The 19,004-nt window shown below is 47.4% G+C and overlaps 1 protein-coding gene across 1 annotated transcript in view; it reads left to right on the top strand.

Annotated features, from left to right (window-relative positions):
* The window catches only part of DISP3 (dispatched RND transporter family member 3), a 167,312-nt gene extending 149,701 nt beyond the window's left edge, over window positions 1-17,611 (top strand). Inside the window, exons 15-21 of the mRNA XM_073657231.1 lie at window positions 1,359-1,531; window positions 2,053-2,179; window positions 2,446-2,591; window positions 7,377-7,536; window positions 10,127-10,240; window positions 12,883-13,049; window positions 14,816-17,611. Of these exons, the coding sequence (XP_073513332.1) occupies window positions 1,359-1,531; window positions 2,053-2,179; window positions 2,446-2,591; window positions 7,377-7,536; window positions 10,127-10,240; window positions 12,883-13,049; window positions 14,816-15,178 (1,250 nt within the window). The 3' untranslated portion in view covers window positions 15,179-17,611. The remainder of the gene's footprint in view (window positions 1-1,358; window positions 1,532-2,052; window positions 2,180-2,445; window positions 2,592-7,376; window positions 7,537-10,126; window positions 10,241-12,882; window positions 13,050-14,815) is intronic.
* The last annotated feature ends 1,393 nt before the right edge of the window (window positions 17,612-19,004 follow it).

A 19,004-nucleotide genomic window follows, 5' to 3' on the forward strand; every position in this document is an offset into this window, starting at 1 on the left:
AAGTGCAGTGGACAGGGCTGAGCAGAGCGAAACCGTGGATGTGGTGGACAAGGCTGAGCAGAGCGAAACCGCAGATGCGGTGGACAAGGCTGAGCAGAGCGGGCAGGAACCGCCGGAGCGGTAAGTAAGGCAGAGCAGAGATAAACCGCCGGGGCGGTAAGCAAGGCAGAGCAGGGGGGACAGAGCTCTGTTCACACGGAACAGACTGAAAGGGAAAGGCAGAACCAGATACACACGAGGTACTTGCAAAGAAGTAGCGAGTGGACTCCAAACTCACAAACGGAAGTACAGCAACAACGAGTAGGAGTTAGGTGCAGGTTCAGACTCTGCAGAAAAAGGGAAGATACGGACATAGAACAGAACAGGTATCAGGCTAGGAGAGTGTTCAGACAGGAACTGAGTGTTCAGCCAGGAACTGACAATGCAGCGAGACACAGGAGCGAGTCTGGGTATACTGCCCCCAGATAGGCGGACAAACAGGCTAGAAGACACAGATAACAGGTCTGGGTATGCGGCCCACAGAGGGCGTAACGAACAGGCTAGGAGCGTGTTCAGACAGGCATGGAAATACAGCCTCCAGGAAGGCGGACAGGCAGAAAAACAGAACGGGACCTGGCAGATCAGAGGCAAGCAGCTCTCTGAGGTAAGAGTTGCTCAGGCCTCAGCTCCAAGGTGGAGCTGGATTAAATATCAAGTGACAGACAGCAATAGGCGCATTAGGGGTGTGCCCACAGCAGCTACAAGAAACAGGAAGTGACCGGGCTGCCGCCTTAAGCAGCCAGAACAGAGACAAGCAGACAGCATGGAAAGAAGCCAGGCTAGCAGACTGGACTGAAGATCATGTTTGCGATCTTGCATAGTGGGAGATGGTGCACTATGCAAGCCCGCCGCCAGGTATGTTACACTCTGTATACAGGGAGCTCCCCCTAGTGGTGGCTGCAGACAGAATCTTATCATGTATCTCTGTATACAGGGAGCTCCCCCTAGTGGTGGCTGCAGACAGTATGTTATCATGTGTCTCTGTATACAGGGGGCTCCCCCTAGTGGTGACTGCAGACAGAATCTTATCCTGTATCTCTGTATACAGGGAGCTCTCCCTAGTGGTGACTGCAGACAGTATGTTATCCTGTATCTCTGTATACAGGGAGCTCCCCCTAGTGGTGGCTGCAGACAGTATGTTATCATGTGTCTCTGTTTACAGGGAGCTCCCCCTAGTGGTGGCTGCAGACAGTATATTATCATGTATCTCTGTATACAGGGAGCTCCCTCTAATTTTATTATTCCAAGTTGGATACTCACTTTATGGTTTATGCTGTGTGCAATGTACAATCATCATGTTTTTTTTGCTGTTGTTTCAGGTGCGCCAAAGAAGTTGTCTCCAACATTAAATTTCAATCCTTGCTTGAACACGGCCTGTGGAAAGCCGGCAGTTCGCCCCCTGGTGGACACCGGGGCCATGGTGTTTGTTGTCTTCGGAATTCGCGGGGTAAATCGGACAAGAGTCCCAGATAATCACGTGCTCGGAGAACTGGTAGGAAACGTGGTCTTTAAAATGTAACCTACAATTACAGATATGTTTCTGGATACTCCGTCACGAGATGGTTCTTGTGGCCATTTTCACTATAGCGACAGAGCTTTGTTGTCACGCTTTGTTAAAGGCAATGTGCGCCATCACTTTTAGCTTTTTTTTTCCGGCTGTGCAGCTCTGATTTCATGACGTGATAAATGATATTATTCTCACTGCCTTCAACCACCACTAGGTGGAGCCGTGTGCATTTGGATTTTTACCACTAGTTTTGATCTCTATGCACAGAGCTCCCTCTAGTGGCGTCCGCAGGAAGCGCTGTCCTTCTATAACAGTTGTTTAACTGGTTCTTTTGGGGGTGCGCTCCTGGTCTACGATATATTTTTTGGCTTTCGAGACTCTCAATAGGGAATTGATTGGTCGGAATCGATCATTGATTTATCATGGATTTGCCCTTTAAGTGTGACTGTCCCATGACCTCCTGCCTCACATCTTTCCACTGCCTTGTTCTTGTCTTTTTCTGAAAGGGCAGGGTGATCTACGACGACAAGTTTGACCTCTTTAAAGAAATCGGTAATCTGTGCCGACTGTGCAAGGTGATAGGCGGTAACAGAGACCTGGTGAAGCCGGGCGGAGCGCAGTGCCTCCCGTCAGGTGAGCTGGTCCTGATGGTGCCGAGGTCTTGGCTGCTCCGTGCATGGCCTCTATGTGTGATAGGATTGATCGGACACAATAATATGGCCTCCAGTATATTTTGCATTATTGGAGAACCCTTCATGAGGTCACCCCCTATTTTTACGACCTCTTCCCCTGAGTAAGGACACGAGACCCCCTCTAATCAGACCCTATAATATTCTGCAAACCTCGGATCTGGCCAGCTGGTTTCATCGTCTGTATCCCACAATGATTTGTCTCCCCAGGTTACAGTATATCCTCCTTTCTTCAGATGTTGCACCCTGAATGCAAGAACATCCCCGAGCCGAACCTTCTCCCTGGTCAGCTCTCCCATGGGGCCGTGGGTGTGAAAGACGGGAAGGTCCAGTGGATCTCTATGGCATTCGAATCTGTAAGAACAAGACACGGCCTTCTGGGCATTCTGTTTTCCGGGGGACTGCATATTGGCAATGCTTCCTGGGAGAAAAAGTATGCAAATTAGCTCTCTTTTGGGAAGAAATAACACATTCGCTAGCGCCACCTAGTGGAGGCTTCAGCCCTATTAGTCCATTTATTGTGTCTGGACCCTGGAAGTGTTTGCAGTATAATTCCCCAGTCTGGTCACATTGGGAGGGAGGACTTCCGTCTCAGGACTCCAGACATTTGATTCATTATTGGACTTTCCATTCCCCTGGGTGTTGAAATAAAACGAAAAGAATTCTCTGTATTGGGTCCAATGTTAAAGGAGCGCCCTCCACATAGAGAGCTGGGAGACAACCAGTATGGCCGCCATCTGCCCTCCCGCCCCAAACACAGGTGGTGATCACCACTTCTCAGGAGGCTGGTAAAGCCGTGTGTTACTGCTGTGGGGTAGACAATGTGGCTCCATAAGACCCCGGAGAGTCGGCACCGGCCCCTGTGGTCGGCCCCATTCTCTGTTACATGGTAGTGAGAATCTGTGTAGAGCTCCTCCTTCCAAAGAAACTGGGCCCATGTGGACTGGATTATAGCGCCCCCTCTCTTCTGTGTACAGCACCGTCTGCGGGGGATTACGCGCTATACTGCTCGTCACTCAGATTTCCCGGAGGCAAAAAAACACAAAAATACATTTGTAGAACTATTGAAAACTTTTAGGACTCATTATTTTGAGTGTATACGGCTTCTGTGAAGCTCTGCTCCTCCGTCCGCACCCGAATTCTTACCTCTGTCCATCCTCACGCCGTCCCTTCCAACCTTCGGTCACACTTCTGTCCTGAACTCCATCCTCACCTCTGTCCTCATTTCTGCCTTCCTCACATCAGTCCACACATCACATCTCACCTCTATCCTCTCCTTCATCCTCACCTCTGCCCTCACCTCTGTCTTCTCCTCCATCCTCACCTCCACCCTCACCTCCGCCTTCACCTCCGCCCTCACCTCCGTCCTCTCCTCCCTTTGTCCTCACCTCCTCCCTCACCTCCGTCCTCTCCTCCGTCCTCTCCTCCGTCCTCACCTCCGCCCTCACCTCCGTCCTCACTTCTGCTCTCACCTCTGCTCTCGCTTCCGTCCTCACCTTCGTCCTCATCTCTGTCCTCTCCTTCCTCTGTCCTCACCTCTGCTCTCACCTCCGTCCTCACCTTCGTCCTCACCTCAGTCCTCTCCTTCCTCTGTCCTCACCTCTGCTCTCACCTCCTTCCTCACCTCTGTCCTCTCCTTCCTCCGTCCTCACCTCCATCCTCACCTCTGCTCTCTCCTCTGCTCTCACCTCTGTCCTCACCTCTGCTTTCTCCTCTGCTCTCACCTCTGTCCCCACCTCCCTCTGTCCTCACCTCTTCTCTCTCCTCTGTCCTCACTTCTGCTCTCGCTTCCGCCCTCACCTCCGTCCTCACCTCCGTCCTCACCTCTGCTTTCACCTCTGCTCTCGTTTCCGTCCTCACCTTCGTCCTCACCTCTGTCCTCTCCTTCCTCTGTCCTCACCTCTGCTCTCACCTCCGTCCTCACCTTCGTCCTCACCTCTGTCCTCTCCTTCTTCTGCTCTCTCCTCCGTCCTCACCTCTGCTCTCTCCTCCGTCCTCACCTCTGTCCCCACCTCCCTCTGTCCTCACCTCTGTCCTCACCTCTGCTCTCTCCTCCGCTCTCGCCTCTGTCCTCACCTCTGCTCTCTCCTCCGTCCTCACCTCCCTCTGTCCTCACCTCTGCTCTCTCCTCTGTCCTCACCTCTGCTCTCGCTTCTGTCCTCACCTCTGCTCTCTCCTCCGTCCTCACCTTTGTACCCACCTTCCTCTGTCCTCACCTCTGTCCTCACCTCTGCTCTCTCCTTCGTCCTCACCTCTGCTCTCTCCTCCGTCCTCACCTCTGCTCTCTTCTCCGTCCTCACCTCTGCTCTCTTCTCCGTCCTCACCTCTGCTCTCTTCTCCGCCCTCACCTCTACTCTCTTCTTCGTCCTCACCTCTGCTCTCTCCTTCGTCCTCACCTCTGCTCTCTCCTTCGTCCTCACCTCTGCTCTCTCCTTCGTCCTCACCTCTGCTCTCTCCTCTGTCCTCACCTCTGCTCTCGCTTCCGTCCTCACCTCTGCTCTCGCTTCCGTCCTCACCTCTGCTCTCTCCTCTGTCCTCACCTCTGCTCTCTCCTCTGTCCTTACCTCTGCTCTCTCCTCTGTCCTCACCTCTGCTCTCTCCTCTGTCCTCACCTTTGCTCTCCCTTCTGTCCTCACCTCTGCTCTCTCCTCCGTCCTCACCTTTGTCCCCACCTTCCTCTGTCTTCAACTCTGCCTCACCTCTGCTCTCTCCTCCGTCCTTACCTCTGCTCTCTCCTCCATCCTCACCTCGCCTCCGTCCTCACCTCTTCTCTTGCATCCGTCCTCACCTTTGTCCTCACCTCTTCTCTTGCCTCCGTCCTCACCTCCGCCCGCACCTCTGCTTTCTCCTCCATCCTCACCTCCGCCCTCGCCTCCGTCCTCACCACTTCTCTTGCCTTCGTCCTCACCTCCGTCCTCACCTATTCTCTTGCCTCCGTCCTCACCTCTCTTTCTCCTCCATCCTCACCTCCGCCCTCGCCTCTTTCCTCACCACTTCTCTTGCCTCCGTCCTCACCTCTTCTCTTGCCTCCGTCCTCACCTCTCTTTCTCCTCTGTCCTCAACTCTGTCCTCAGCTCTTCTCTTGCCTCCGTCCTCACCTCCGTCCTCACCTCTGCTTTCTCCTCCATCCTCACCTCCGTCCTCACCTCTGCTTTCTCCTCCGTCCTCACCTCCGCCCTCACCTCTGCTTTCTCCTCCATCCTCACCTCCGTCCTCACCTCTGCTTTTTCCTCCATCCTCACCTCTGCTTTCTCCTCCATCCTCACCTCCGCCCTCACCTCTGCTTTCTCCTCCATCCTCACCTCCGTCCTCACCTCTGCTTTCTCCTCCGTCCTCACCTCCGCCCTCACCTCTGCTTTCTCCTCCATCCTCACCTCCGTCCTCACCTCTGCTTTCTCCTCCATCCTCACCTCCGCCCTCACCTCTGCTTTCTCCTCCATCCTCACCTCCGCCCTCACCTCTGCTTTCTCCTCCATCCTCACCTCCGCCCTCACCTCTGCTTTCTCCTTCCTCACCTCCGTCCTCACCTCTGCTTTCTCCTCCGTCCTCACCTCCGCCCTCACCTCTGCTTTCTCCTCCGTCCTCACCTCCGCCCTCACCTCTGCTTTCTCCTCCGTCCTCACCTCCGTCCTCACCTCTGCTTTCTCCTCCGTCCTCACCTCCGTCCTCGTCTCTTCTCTTGCCTCCGTCCTCACCTCCGCCCTCACCTCCGCCCTCACCTCTGCTTTCTCCTCTGTCCTCACCTCCGCCCTCACCTCTGCTTTCTCCTCCGTCCTCACCTCCGTCCTCACCTCTGCTTTCTCCTCCATCCTCACCTCCGCCCTCACCTCTGCTTTCTCCTCCATCCTCACCTCCGCCCTCACCTCTGCTTTCTCCTCCGTCCTCCCCTCCGCCCTCACCTCTGCTTTCTCCTCCGTCCTCACCTCTGCTTTCTCCTCCATCCTCACCTCCGTCCTCACCTCTGCTTTCTCCTCCGTCCTCACCTCCGCCCTCACCTCTGCTTTCTCCTTCGTCCTCACCTCTGCTTTCTCCTCCGTCCTCACCTCCGCCCTCACCTCTGCTTTCTCCTCCGTCCTCACCTCCGTCCTCACCTCTGCTTTCTCCTCCGTCCTCACCTCCGTCCTCGTCTCTTCTCTTGCCTCCGTCCTCACCTCCGTCCTCACCTCTGCTTTCTCCTCCGTCCTCACCTCCGCCCTCACCTCTGCTTTCTCCTCCGTCCTCACCTCTGCTTTCTCCTCCGTCCTCACCTCCGTCCTCGCCTCTTCTCTTGCCTCCATCCTCACCTCCGCCCTCACCTCTGCTTTCTCCTCCGTCCTCACCTCCGCCCTCACCTCTGCTTTCTCCTCCGTCCTCACCTCCGCCCTCACCTCTGCTTTCTCCTCCGTCCTCACCTCTGCTTTCTCCTCCATCCTCACCTCCGTCCTCACCTCTGCTTTCTCCTCCGTCCTCACCTCCGCCCTCACCTCTGCTTTCTCCTTCGTCCTCACCTCTGCTTTCTCCTCCGTCCTCACCTCCGCCCTCACCTCTGCTTTCTCCTCCGTCCTCACCTCCGTCCTCACCTCTGCTTTCTCCTCCGTCCTCACCTCCGTCCTCGTCTCTTCTCTTGCCTCCGTCCTCACCTCCGTCCTCACCTCTGCTTTCTCCTCCGTCCTCACCTCCGCCCTCACCTCTGCTTTCTCCTCCGTCCTCACCTCTGCTTTCTCCTCCGTCCTCACCTCCGTCCTCGCCTCTTCTCTTGCCTCCATCCTCACCTCCGCCCTCACCTCTGCTTTCTCCTCCGTCCTCACCTCCGCCCTCACCTCTGCTTTCTCCTCCGTCCTCACCTCCGCCCTCACCTCTGCTTTCTCCTCCGTCCTCACCTCCGCCCTCACCTCTGTCCACCTCTCAGTCCTGACTTCTACATTTACCTTATATTTAGGCGCTGTCCGCTTTAAATCGACAGGCGGGTTTCCTGCCTCCCCGGAGCCGCCAGAACTGCCTGTGCTTTTGCCGTATTCATCTTCCTATTATGATTTCATGAGAATCATCAGCCTCCTGTAACAGCAGAGAACGCGGCCTCCCCCGTGTCCTGACTGTATATATATATCAGGCTGCAGGTGAGAACGCGGCGTCCACTAATGCATTATCCATCTCTCCACCAGACGACCTACAAGGGGAAATCCTCCTTCCAGACGTATAAAGATTATTTGAAATGGGAGTCGTTCCTACAGCAGCAGCTGCTCGGCCTCCCCGAAGACTCCGCGCTCACACAGGGCTTCCAGACCTGCGAGCACTGGAAGCAGATCTTTATGGAGATCGTAGGCAAGTAGGGGGTCACTGCCTCCCATGAGTAATGTAATGTATGTACACAGTGACTGCACCAGCAGAATAGTGAGTGCAGCTCTGGAGTATAATACAGGATGTAACTCAGGATCAGTAATGTATGTACACAGTGACTGCACCAGCAGAATAGTGAGTGCAGCTCTGGAGTATAATACAGGATGTAACTCAGGATCAGTAATGTATGTACACAGTGACTGCACCAGCAGAATAGTGAGTGCAGCTCTGGAGGATAATACAGGATGTAACTCAGGATCAGTAATGTAATGTATGTACACAGTGACTGCACCAGCAGAATAGTGAGTGCAGCTCTGGAGTATAATACAGGATGTAACTCAGGATCAGTAATGTAATGTATGTACACAGTGACTGCACCAGCAGAATAGTGAGTGCAGCTCTGGAGTATAATGCAGGATGTAACTCAGGATCAGTAATGTAATGTATGTACACAGTGACTGCACCAGCAGAATAGTGACTGCAGCTCTGGAGTATAATACAGGATGTAACTCAGGATCAGTAATGTATGTACACAGTGACTGCACCAGCAGAATAGTGAGTGCAGCTCTGGAGGATAATACAGGATGTAACTCAGGATCAGTAATGTAATGTATGTACACAGTGACTGCACCAGCAGAATAGTGAGTGCAGCTCTGGAGGATAATACAGGATGTAACTCAGGATCAGTAATGTAATGTATGTACACAGTGACTGCACCAGCAGAATAGTGAGTGCAGCTCTGGAGTATAATACAGGATGTAACTCAGGATCAGTAATGTAATGTATGTACACAGTGACTGCACCAGCAGAATAGTGAGTGCAGCTCTGGAGTATAATACAGGATGTAACTCAGGATCAGTAATGTAATGTATGTACACAGTGACTGCACCAGCAGAATAGTGAGTGCAGCTCTGGAGTATAATGCAGGATGTAACTCAGGATCAGTAATGTAATGTATGTACACAGTGACTGCACCAGCAGAATAGTGACTGCAGCTCTGGAGTATAATACAGGATGTAACTCAGGATCAGTAATGTATGTACACAGTGACTGCACCAGCAGAATAGTGAGTGCAGCTCTGGAGGATAATACAGGATGTAACTCAGGATCAGTAATGTAATGTATGTACACAGTGACTGCACCAGCAGAATAGTGAGTGCAGCTCTGGAGGATAATACAGGATGCAACTCAGGATCAGTAATGTAATGTATGTACACAGTGACTGCACCAGCAGAATAGTGAGTGCAGCTCTGGAGTATAATACAGGATGTAACTCAGGATCAGTAATGTATGTACACAGTGACTGCACCAGCAGAATAGTGAGTGCAGCTCTGGAGGATAATACAGGATGTGACTCAGGATCAGTAATGTAATGTATGTACACAGTGACTGCACCAGCAGAATAGTGAGTGCAGCTCTGGAGTATAATACAGGATGTAACTCAGGATCAGTAATGTAATGTATGTACACAGTGACTGCACCAGCAGAATAGTGAGTGCAGCTCTGGAGTATAATACAGGAGGTAACTCAGGATCAGTAATGTAATGTATGTACACAGTGACTGCACCAGCAGAATAGTGAGTGCAGCTGTGGAGTATAATACAGGATGTAACTCAGGATCAGTAATGTAATGTATGTACACAGTGACTGCACCAGCAGAATAGTGACTGCAGCTCTGGAGTATAATACAGGATGTAACTCAGGATCAGTAATGTAATGTATGTACACAGTGACTGCACCAGCAGAATAGTGAGCGCAGCTCTGGAGTATAATACAGGATGTAACTCAGGATCAGTACAGGATCAGTAATGTAATGTATGTACACAGTGACTGCTCCAGCAGAATAGTGAGTGCAGCTCTGGAGTATAATACAGGATATAACTCAGGATCAGTACAGGATCAGTAATGTAATGTATGTACACAGTGACTGCTCCAGCAGAATAGTGAGTGCAGCTCTGGAGTATAATACAGGATGTAACTCAGGATCAGTACAGGATCAGTAATGTAATGTATGTACACAGTGACTGCACCAGCAGAATAGTGAGTGCAGCTCTGGAGTATAATACAGGATGTAACTCAGGATCAGTACAGGATCAGTAATGTAATGTATGTACACAGTGACTGCTCCAGCAGAATAGTGAGTGCAGCTCTGGAGTATAATACAGGATATAACTCAGGATCAGTACAGGATCAGTAATGTAATGTATGTACACAGTGACTGCTCCAGCAGAATAGTGAGTGCAGCTCTGGAGTATAATACAGGATGTAACTCAGGATCAGTAATGTAATGTATGTACACAGTGACTGCGCCAGCAGAATAGTGAGGGCAGCTCTGGAGTATAATACAGGAGGTAACTCAGGATCAGTAATGTAATGTATGTACACAGTGACTGCACCAGCAGAATAGTGAGTGCAGCTCTGGAGTATAATACAGGAGGTAACTCAGGATCAGTAATGTATGTACACAGTGACTGCACCAGCAGAATAGTGAGTGCAGCTCTGGAGTATAATACAGGATGCAGGATACATACACAGAGGTTGTCGGCGTTGTGATTATCCTGGTTCTGTCTTTCAGGGGTACAGAGCGCCTTGTACGGTCTCATCCTCTCTCTCGCCATCTGTGTGACGGCGGTGGCGATCTTCACTACGCACGTGCTGCTCCTGATCCCGGTGCTGCTCACTATCTTCGGTATGGGCCCTGATTTGCTTTCTGTGGTTTATCTGTGGGATAATAGTCTGTAATCAGCCTCCTCGGGTTCTTGTCCGCCTTCCTCTCGGATGTTGCACTCGTTCTCGTGCCGTCGATGCTTCACGGTCTATTACGAGCCGATGATCTGCGGATACAATGAGGATTCGGGCGGCGTCTGTTTAGCGGCCACTGGAGCAGAGCGTCGTATTCATTAGGAACATCGTTACTGCTGCAAATTCTGCAAACAGGAACAAGATGAACGGAGGAATCACTAACATGTTCTGCAATAGATAATGCACAGCTTTACCGCATTGTGCTGCGCTCGGCATTTATTGCTGTGCGGCCCTTTGATTGGCAACCAGCAGAATGAGTTTGTATCACTAGTGGGCATGTGGGCCGGCACGTGGACGTTGCACTCTCAAAGCTTTGCTATATTTTCACTTTTTTAAGTGCCCATTTCAGCAGTTATATTTTAGGTATCTCTGGTGGTCTTGGGCAGTTAAGAGGTTAATGTCAATATTCCGGGTGGTCTAGGGTAGTGAAGTGGTAACGTCAGATTACCAGGTGGTCTAAAAAAGTTAGGAGGTCAATTTCAGTTTTCTGGGTGCCATTGGGAAGTGAAGGGGTTAATGTAAGAATCCCTGGTGGTCTAGGGCTGTGAAGTAGTCATTACGTATGCTTAGTGGTCTAGGCTATAGAGGAGCATAAGTGAAGTATTCCTGATGAACTGCCATAGACAATGTAGGGATATCTGGTGGTCTAGGGCAGTGTGGAGGGTAATTCCAGTTATCATACAGATCCCTGGTGGTCTAGGGCAGTGTGGAGGGTAATTCCAGTTATCATACAGATCCCTGGTGGTCTAGGGTAGTGTGCAGGGTAATTCCAGTTATCATACAGATCCCTGGTGGTCTAGGGTAGTGTGGAAGGTAATTCCAGTTATCATACAGATCCCTGGTGTTCTAGGGCAGTGTGGAGGGTAATTCCAGTTATCACACAGATCCCTGGTGGTCTAGGGCAGTGTGGAAGGTTATTCCAAATATCATACAGATCCCTGGTGGTCTAGGGCAGTGTGGAAGGTTATTCCAAATATCATACAGATCCCTGGTGGTCTAGGGCAGTGTAGGGGGTAATTCCAGTTATCACACAGATCCCTGGTGGTCTAGGGCAGTGTGGAAGGTAATCCCAAATATCATACAGATCCCTGGTGGTCTAGAGCAGTGTGGAAGGTAATTCCAAATATCATACAGATCCCTGGTGGTCTAGGGCAGTGTGGAAGGTTATTCCAAATATCATACAGATCCCTGGTGGTCTAGGGCAGTGTGGAAGGTTATTCCAAATATCATACAGATCCCTGGTGGTCTAGGGCAGTGTAGGGGGTAATTCCAGTTATCACACAGATCCCTGGTGGTCTAGGGCAGTGTGGAAGGTAATCCCAAATATCATACAGATCCCTGGTGGTCTAGGGCAGTGTAGGGGGTAATTCCAGTTATCACACAGATCCCTGGTGGTCTAGAGCAGTGTGGAGGGTAATTCCAGTTATCACACAGATCTCTGGTGGTCTAGGGCAGTGTGGAAGGTAATTCCAAATATCATACAGATCCCTGGTGGTCTAGGGCAGTGTGGAGGGTTAATCCAGTTATCATACAGATCCCTGGTGGTCTAGGGCAGTGTGGAGGCTTAATCCAGTTATCATACAGATCCCTGGTGGTCTAGGGCAGTGTGGAGGGTTAATCCAGTTATCATACAGATCCCTGGTGGTCTAGGGCAGTGTGGAGGGTTAATCCAGTTATCATACAGATCCCTGGTGGTCTAGGGCAGTGTGGAGGGTTAATCCAGTTATCATACAGATCCCTGGTGGTCTAGGGCAGTGTGGAGGGTTAATCCAGTTATCATACAGATCCCTGGTGGTCTAGGACAGTGTGGAGGGTTAATCCAGTTATCATACAGATCTCTGGTGGTCTAGGGCAGTGTGGAGGGTTAATCCAGTTATCATACAGATCCCTGGTGGTCTAGGGCAGTGTGGAGGGTAATTCCAGTTACTGTACAGATCCCTGGTGGTCTAGGGCAGTGTGGAGGGTTAATCCAGTTACTGTACAGATCCCTGGTGGTCTTGGGCAGTCAGATAGTTAATATCAGGATCCCTGGTTGAGGGTGTTGGAAGGGTTAATGCTTTATACCCAGCGTCCAGGGGGTTACTCACCTTCCATGGTTCCACCGTTGTCCAGTCTGTAACAGAAGTCTGAGCACTGATGGCTCCACTTTCTATCTGTTTCCTATAGAGAGGGGAGGGAGAGAACTGTGCAGCTGAAGCGCCACAGTCACCCAGTTCTTTCTTCGATTGGGCAGAGTGATTCTGTGTTTTCTACCCAGTCATTAAGGGAGAAGTTGAGGGAGTCTGCAAAGGACTTTTTTGGGAGAGTTAGGTGGCCTTAGAGGTAACTGTTTCCGACTCTAGGAAATCTACGTGACTATCCCTATAGAAGCTGTCATGGCGGCATTATGGTTGTTACACAGAGTTGTCCTATGTAAATCTTCGACATGAGGCTCTGTAACGTCAGACATACCCACGTCAACCACTGGCGGCACCAGCCGACTCATGTGAAGGATGACGTGGAGTGACGCGCTCTTCTGCTCTGCTGTAGGTGTCGTGTGCCTCGTGGTGACAATCATGTACTGGCTGGGATGGGAGATGGGAGCAGTAGAGGCCATTTCTCTGTCAATACTTGTGGGATCATCCGTGGACTATTGTGTTCATTTGGTGGAAGGATATCTTCTGGCAGGAGAAAATCTTCCTCTTCATCTCGTGGAGGTAAGTAACACCTTGATCCGGGACATGTTTTCTGCATATGTGGTTGGTTTCCCAAAAAAACTCTTCCTAAGGTGTCCGAACATATGAGAGGAAAGTTGGCTGAACCCTAATTCCGTCACGACCGGCTGACTGAGCATGGGGTTGTCCCTAGTCTCTAGCGAAGGCAAATATGGGGAAAGAAGGGTCAGGCATATTGGATTTCAACATGCCCAATCATTTCTTCCCTTGGGAGGTATTTAATTGCGAGAGGTGTCTGGCTGCAGGTTATTCCCTGTTTCCAATTTATAATACGTGCAAACTCAGCCAACTGCTCAAAAGTTATCTCATTGTATGTGCATCCTTAGGGTGACCATGCATATTGGATAGCTGCCGACCAAACTATATCTACTAACTGTCCCTTACACATGCACACTGGGCCTGGTCATGTTGCATGTGCTCTCAGTAGGAAGAGGAGTGTAAACTGCTTTCAGACTCTCCTGGATCAGGCATGTTGTAATGCAGCTGCCTGTTCTTTATCTCACCCAATGGCAGATGTCCAGACCTTTTTTTCTAAGGAGGGTTTGACCGACATATATCAAAAGTGCATGCCTAGCTTTAGAGTCCCATAGTATTCCCATAATGTCATGAGATACTCCTAAAGCATAGAATATAGAGGAAATGAATGACTCAAAATCAAAGGCGTTATTTGTTGACAACTTAATTCTCTTTTCCTCAGTATTATTTACTCCTTTTGATGGATGGTGTTGGATTAACAACTAGATATTTCCACCATGGATCAGATATGTGAAACATTTTCTGACTGATAACTGCTTCTGGAAGTTTATGTGAACAAATAATCAATGTTACAAATAATAAGTATGAAATTAGGAACCGCAATGGGGTCATATTTCACCCCAGTTACCTGATATTCTTATATTTTCAGAATGTCTATAATATTGTGGCACTACATCTAATTAATATATCTTTCCCATGTGTATGGTTTAGAAATTAGGATTCTCCAGAATCCATATTAAGGGCTATCCTGTTGTTTTAACATAGCCACACAGTATATATAGCTGTTGACTGATCTACTATTTGCCAGTCAGCTATTCCTCCACCACCACATATACATATGCACACTGGAGCTTCCCTACAAGTAAATTCTTTGATTAGTCTTGCTCCAATATATTATAGAAAACAAACTGATTCCAAACTACGAAGAACGTTTTTGTTAACTAGTCCACTAATACTCATTACTCTTCAGCTCAAGGCAAGCTCAGACCACATCATTTATTAATTTGCTTTATAGATACTAAAAAGACCTCCAACCAATCTCTAGAAATCCGATTTATTCTGCTATTTTATAGCCAGCCCGCCATCCTGCGGCTTCAGACTTTCACCAGATCAAAGTCTCAGTGTGAGCCGGTCTCAGTGCATTACTCCAAACGTTCAGGAAATTTACATTCCTGTCATTTGCCGTAAATGGGTCGGGATTGTAATGTCCATCACAGCATTACAAGTCATTAGTGTTCAGAACTTCAAAACAAGGCATTAAATATACCGCCGCGATGTAGAATTTATTCATTGGCATCGTGTGATCGCCTGGTGACGGTTCGGCCAAGATATTTATGAGCTCGGTCCTTTGCCGAAATGTTTTGTAATGCTTAAAACTGGTAGGCTACTGATATTCATTACCCTTTATCACAAGACCCCCCCCCACCCCAACATTTTGCTTTTGAAATCTCCCACCCCAAACTAGGAATTCATTATCTGTCTTCCCTTTTTAGGATCAGCTGGCGTGTCGTCAATGGAGGGTGAGAGAAGCCGTCCGCCATGTTGGCGTGGCCATCGTGTCCAGCGCGATTACAACAGTCATAGCCACCATTCCTCTCTTCTTCTGCATCATCGCCCCTTTCGCCAAATTTGGAAAAATCGTGGCTTTAAACACCGGCATTTCCATAGTGTACACTTTAGCCGTGAGCACGGCCCTGTTGACTGTCATGGCGCCCAGTACCTTCATCAGGAGCAGAACTTCTTTCCTTAAAGCGACTCTGGTGGTCGTCCTTTGTGCCGCTGGGAGTGTCCTTGTTTACATCGTCCTGCTCAAAACAGGGTTAACCATCCCTTTTCTCAACGGGACCCCGCCATAGGGCAAACTTTTTTTTGTAGACATTTTTTGTATTAAAACAAAAAAATTTTTGGCAGAAATTGTAAACCGTGGACGGAAGCAGCAACACTGTGTGATTTCTTTTACTACAGATGCACTTTATTTTTTTCTTTACTTGGATGATGCATACAACAGCAGACATGGCGTCACTGCAATGCAGAACCCGGGGGCAAGCACACGGACCGCCCTCCACAAGGACATTTTTTTTAATGCTAACGCAGCATTTGTGGCCTTATTTACTATGAAAGGTCTGGAAAATGGTTTTATTCATCCATTTTTATGGGACTTGAGTAGAAATCCCGATAATCCTATTCCAGGCCAAGGCTTGTCCCAAATGCTGTAGTGAATTTCACTGGTGTGAACGTTTTTGCCCTCTGGAAGGGTTTTCAGTCTTAAATACCAACCATAGAGGACTAACCCTGCATAACCAATACTATGGCCAGTTTCCCATATTTTATGGAGCAAGAACTGATTTTTATATCATTACTTTGGCACAAACTCATCAAAATTTTACAAAAATATTACTGGTGCGACATCTGTTAGTTTGTAGGCTTTGGTAAAGGGCATATTTCTCCCCAAAAATGAAGACTACTAAATATTAGTCCTTGAATTCCATCTGATTTAGACTTCGGTGGGCCTGTCTGACCATGTTGACGACCTCTGAGTACCGGAGGATCCTATGGTGGTTCAAGGCTTTGACACAATCAAAAGCCCTAAAGGTCTAGCAGAAGACAACCCCAATTTGGAGGTGACTTGGGTCTGTTCCTTACAGGACAATGTACAAGAAATAGTGATGAGTGAATGTGCCGAAATTCCAATTCAGTAGATCTCTCAAATTTGGAGAGGAAATTCGATTTGCACCAAAGTTATTTAATGCAAGTCAATTTCTTATTATGCTTTGGGGTCTCACCAGACCCCAGAACATCATAATATCAGTAGGGTGTAAAGCATAAAAAAATTAACATCCTCTTTGGGCATCAAGTAGGCTCAGACGACACATGTTGTGATGTCAGATGCCCAAAGAGTGCTGGAAGAAAGAAGAGGCCAGGCACAGCGAAGGACCAAACAGTAGACTACGTGACTGGTGTGTGTCTAGGTGGATATCATTTTTTTTTATTATTAACCCCTTTCCTGGTCCTCTACAAATCAGCCGCCATTTTTGGAATTTACACAAGGATTCAGGATAATCCATATCTTGAGACGAATACAATTCTCCCTGAACCGATCCGCTCATCTCTAATCAACAACCTACTAGACCTCAGAGTTGTCTTGTAATGATCAGGGTTGGGTTCTCAGGATCATATCCTCTGGTGGGCCCATGGGTGTGTGTGGGTGGTCCCCACATACTTTCCCACAGTCCTAAAGCGCAAATTTTCCTATTTAGACAGTGATGTATGAACATTAGGTCTATCGCCCCATAGCCAGGTAGATTTAACTTTTACAGTCTGGGGGACCGCCATGGGTAATGTAAGAGGGCCATATTGGTTGTTACCCGGTTTTCTTAAAGTGTCCATATATCCAACAGTAAAAAATCAGATTATGAATTCCAATTAAAAATATGTCCTCCTATAGAACTTTCTTCCAGTTGTCCAACTAGTTTAGTCGTTTTCTTAATGAATTCTGGTACCCAGCTGTTAGTAAAATCAATGGGCCTACAGCTATCTCTCCTGATCACCGCCTAAAAATGCCCTCTCCGTTAGGCCAAGTGGCATGTGTTCTTGGTGTGGAGAGGGGAGTCCTCCTGGGAAAGTGGATAAATGGGGTAATGGAAAGGAGTGGAGAGGAAATCAACTGCCGGGCCCTTCCTCCTTTACTGTAAAGTAATCACCATTAAGGGAACAACATCTTGATTTCTATGTACTTTACTGCATTTACCACTAAGATCATTTCTGAAGTGGGATGACCCAAAAAATGAGAATTTTCAACAATCGGGGCAAATGTTTGTCAAAGTCTAACACATCGCACTGTGCATTGCCCCAAACTAATTCCTAATGAGTCGTGGTTATTTCCTAAGCAGATGGTCCGGCTCCTTTGTTTCTGTTTTTTTGTTCTTTACTGGCACAATTCTAGACAAAGACCCAGTCTTGACAAAGGAGCTGGAGATACAAGATGCCAGGAATGAAGATTGGCCATGAGGGAGATTTTGTTGGAAACTTTTTAGAAAAGCCGCATAGGAGATGCATGGATACAACCCCCGTCACAGTGACTGATAATCCAGACTCTGTTATAAAGCACAATTGTGGCTCCTCTCTGAATCGTTACTGGGAAAACCAATATCGTTTTGATAATGAACAGACTGTAGACTCTTCAGTTTGTAATTTGTTCAATTAAAGCAAAACCTGAAAAGACCCGTGTACTGAAGGCTAATTAAAGAAGTTCTGGTGCCAAGTTCCTATTGGCGGTGATTATCGAGCCAAGTTATAACGTCCAAGAGCAGAAGGATTAGAGAAAAAGTTTTTAATAAAAATATAAACACATCAAAAAGAATGATGGTGGAAGGAGGCACTATTGTGTGTAGTAGTAATATTATTATTGTACATAGGGGGCAGTATTATAGTAGTAATATTATTATTGTACATAGCGGCAGTATTATAGTAGTAATATTATTATTGTACATAGGGGGCAGTATTATAGTAGTTATATTCTTGTACATAGGGGCAGTATTATAGTAGTTATATTCTTGTACATAGAGGGCAGTATTATAGTAGTAATATTATTATTGTACATAGCGGCAGTATTATAGTAGTTATATTCTTGTACATAGGGGCAGTATTATAGTAGTTATATTCTTGTACATAGGGGGCAGTATTATAGTAGTTATATTCCTGTATATAGGGAGCAGTATTATAGTAGTTATATTCTTGTACATAGGAGGCTGTATTATAGTAGTTATATTCTTGTACATAGGGGGCAGTATTATAATAGTTATATTCTTGTACATAGGAGCAGTATTATAGTAGTTATATTATTGTACATAGGGGTAGTATTATAGTAGTTATATTCTTGTACATAGGAGGCAGTATTATAGTAGCTATATTCTTGTACATAGGGGGCAGTATTATAGTAGTTATATTCTTGTACATAGGAGCAGTATTATAGTAGTTATATTCTTGTACATAGGAGGCTGTATTATAGTAGTTATATTCTTGTACATAGGGGGCAGTATTATAATAGTTATATTCTTGTACATAGGAGCAGTATTATAGTAGTTATATTATTGTACATAGGGGTAGTATTATAGTAGTTATATTCTTGTACATAGGAGGCAGTATTATAGTAGTTATATTATTGTACATAGGGGCAGTATTATAGTAGTTATATTATTGTACATAGGAGCAGTATTATAGTAGTTATATTCTTCTACATAGGAGCAGTATTATAGTAGTTATATTCTTGTACATAAGGACAGTATTATAGTAGTTATATTCTTGTACATAGGGGGCAGTATTATAGTAGTTATATTATTGTATATAGGGGCAGTATTATAGTAGTTATATTCTTGTACATAGGGGGCAGTATTATAGTAGTTATATTCTTGTACATAGGGGCAGTATTATAGTAGTTATATTCTTGTACATAGGGGGCAGTATTATAGTAGTTATATTCTTGTACATAGGAGCAGTATTATAGTAGTTATATTCTTGTACATAGGAGCAGTATTATAGTAGTTATATTATTGTATATAGGGGCAGTATTATAGTAGTTATATTCTTGTACATAGGAGCAGTATTATAGTAGTTATATTCTTGTACATAGGAGCAGTATTATAGTAGTTATATTCTTGTACATAGGAGCAGTATTATAGTAGT

Source organism: Phyllobates terribilis, unplaced genomic scaffold (genome assembly GCF_046119375.1).
Source record: "Phyllobates terribilis strain yellow unplaced genomic scaffold, ASM4611937v1 Scaffold_12__6_contigs__length_324123572, whole genome shotgun sequence".
In the NCBI taxonomy this organism is placed as follows: Eukaryota; Metazoa; Chordata; class Amphibia; order Anura; family Dendrobatidae; genus Phyllobates; species Phyllobates terribilis.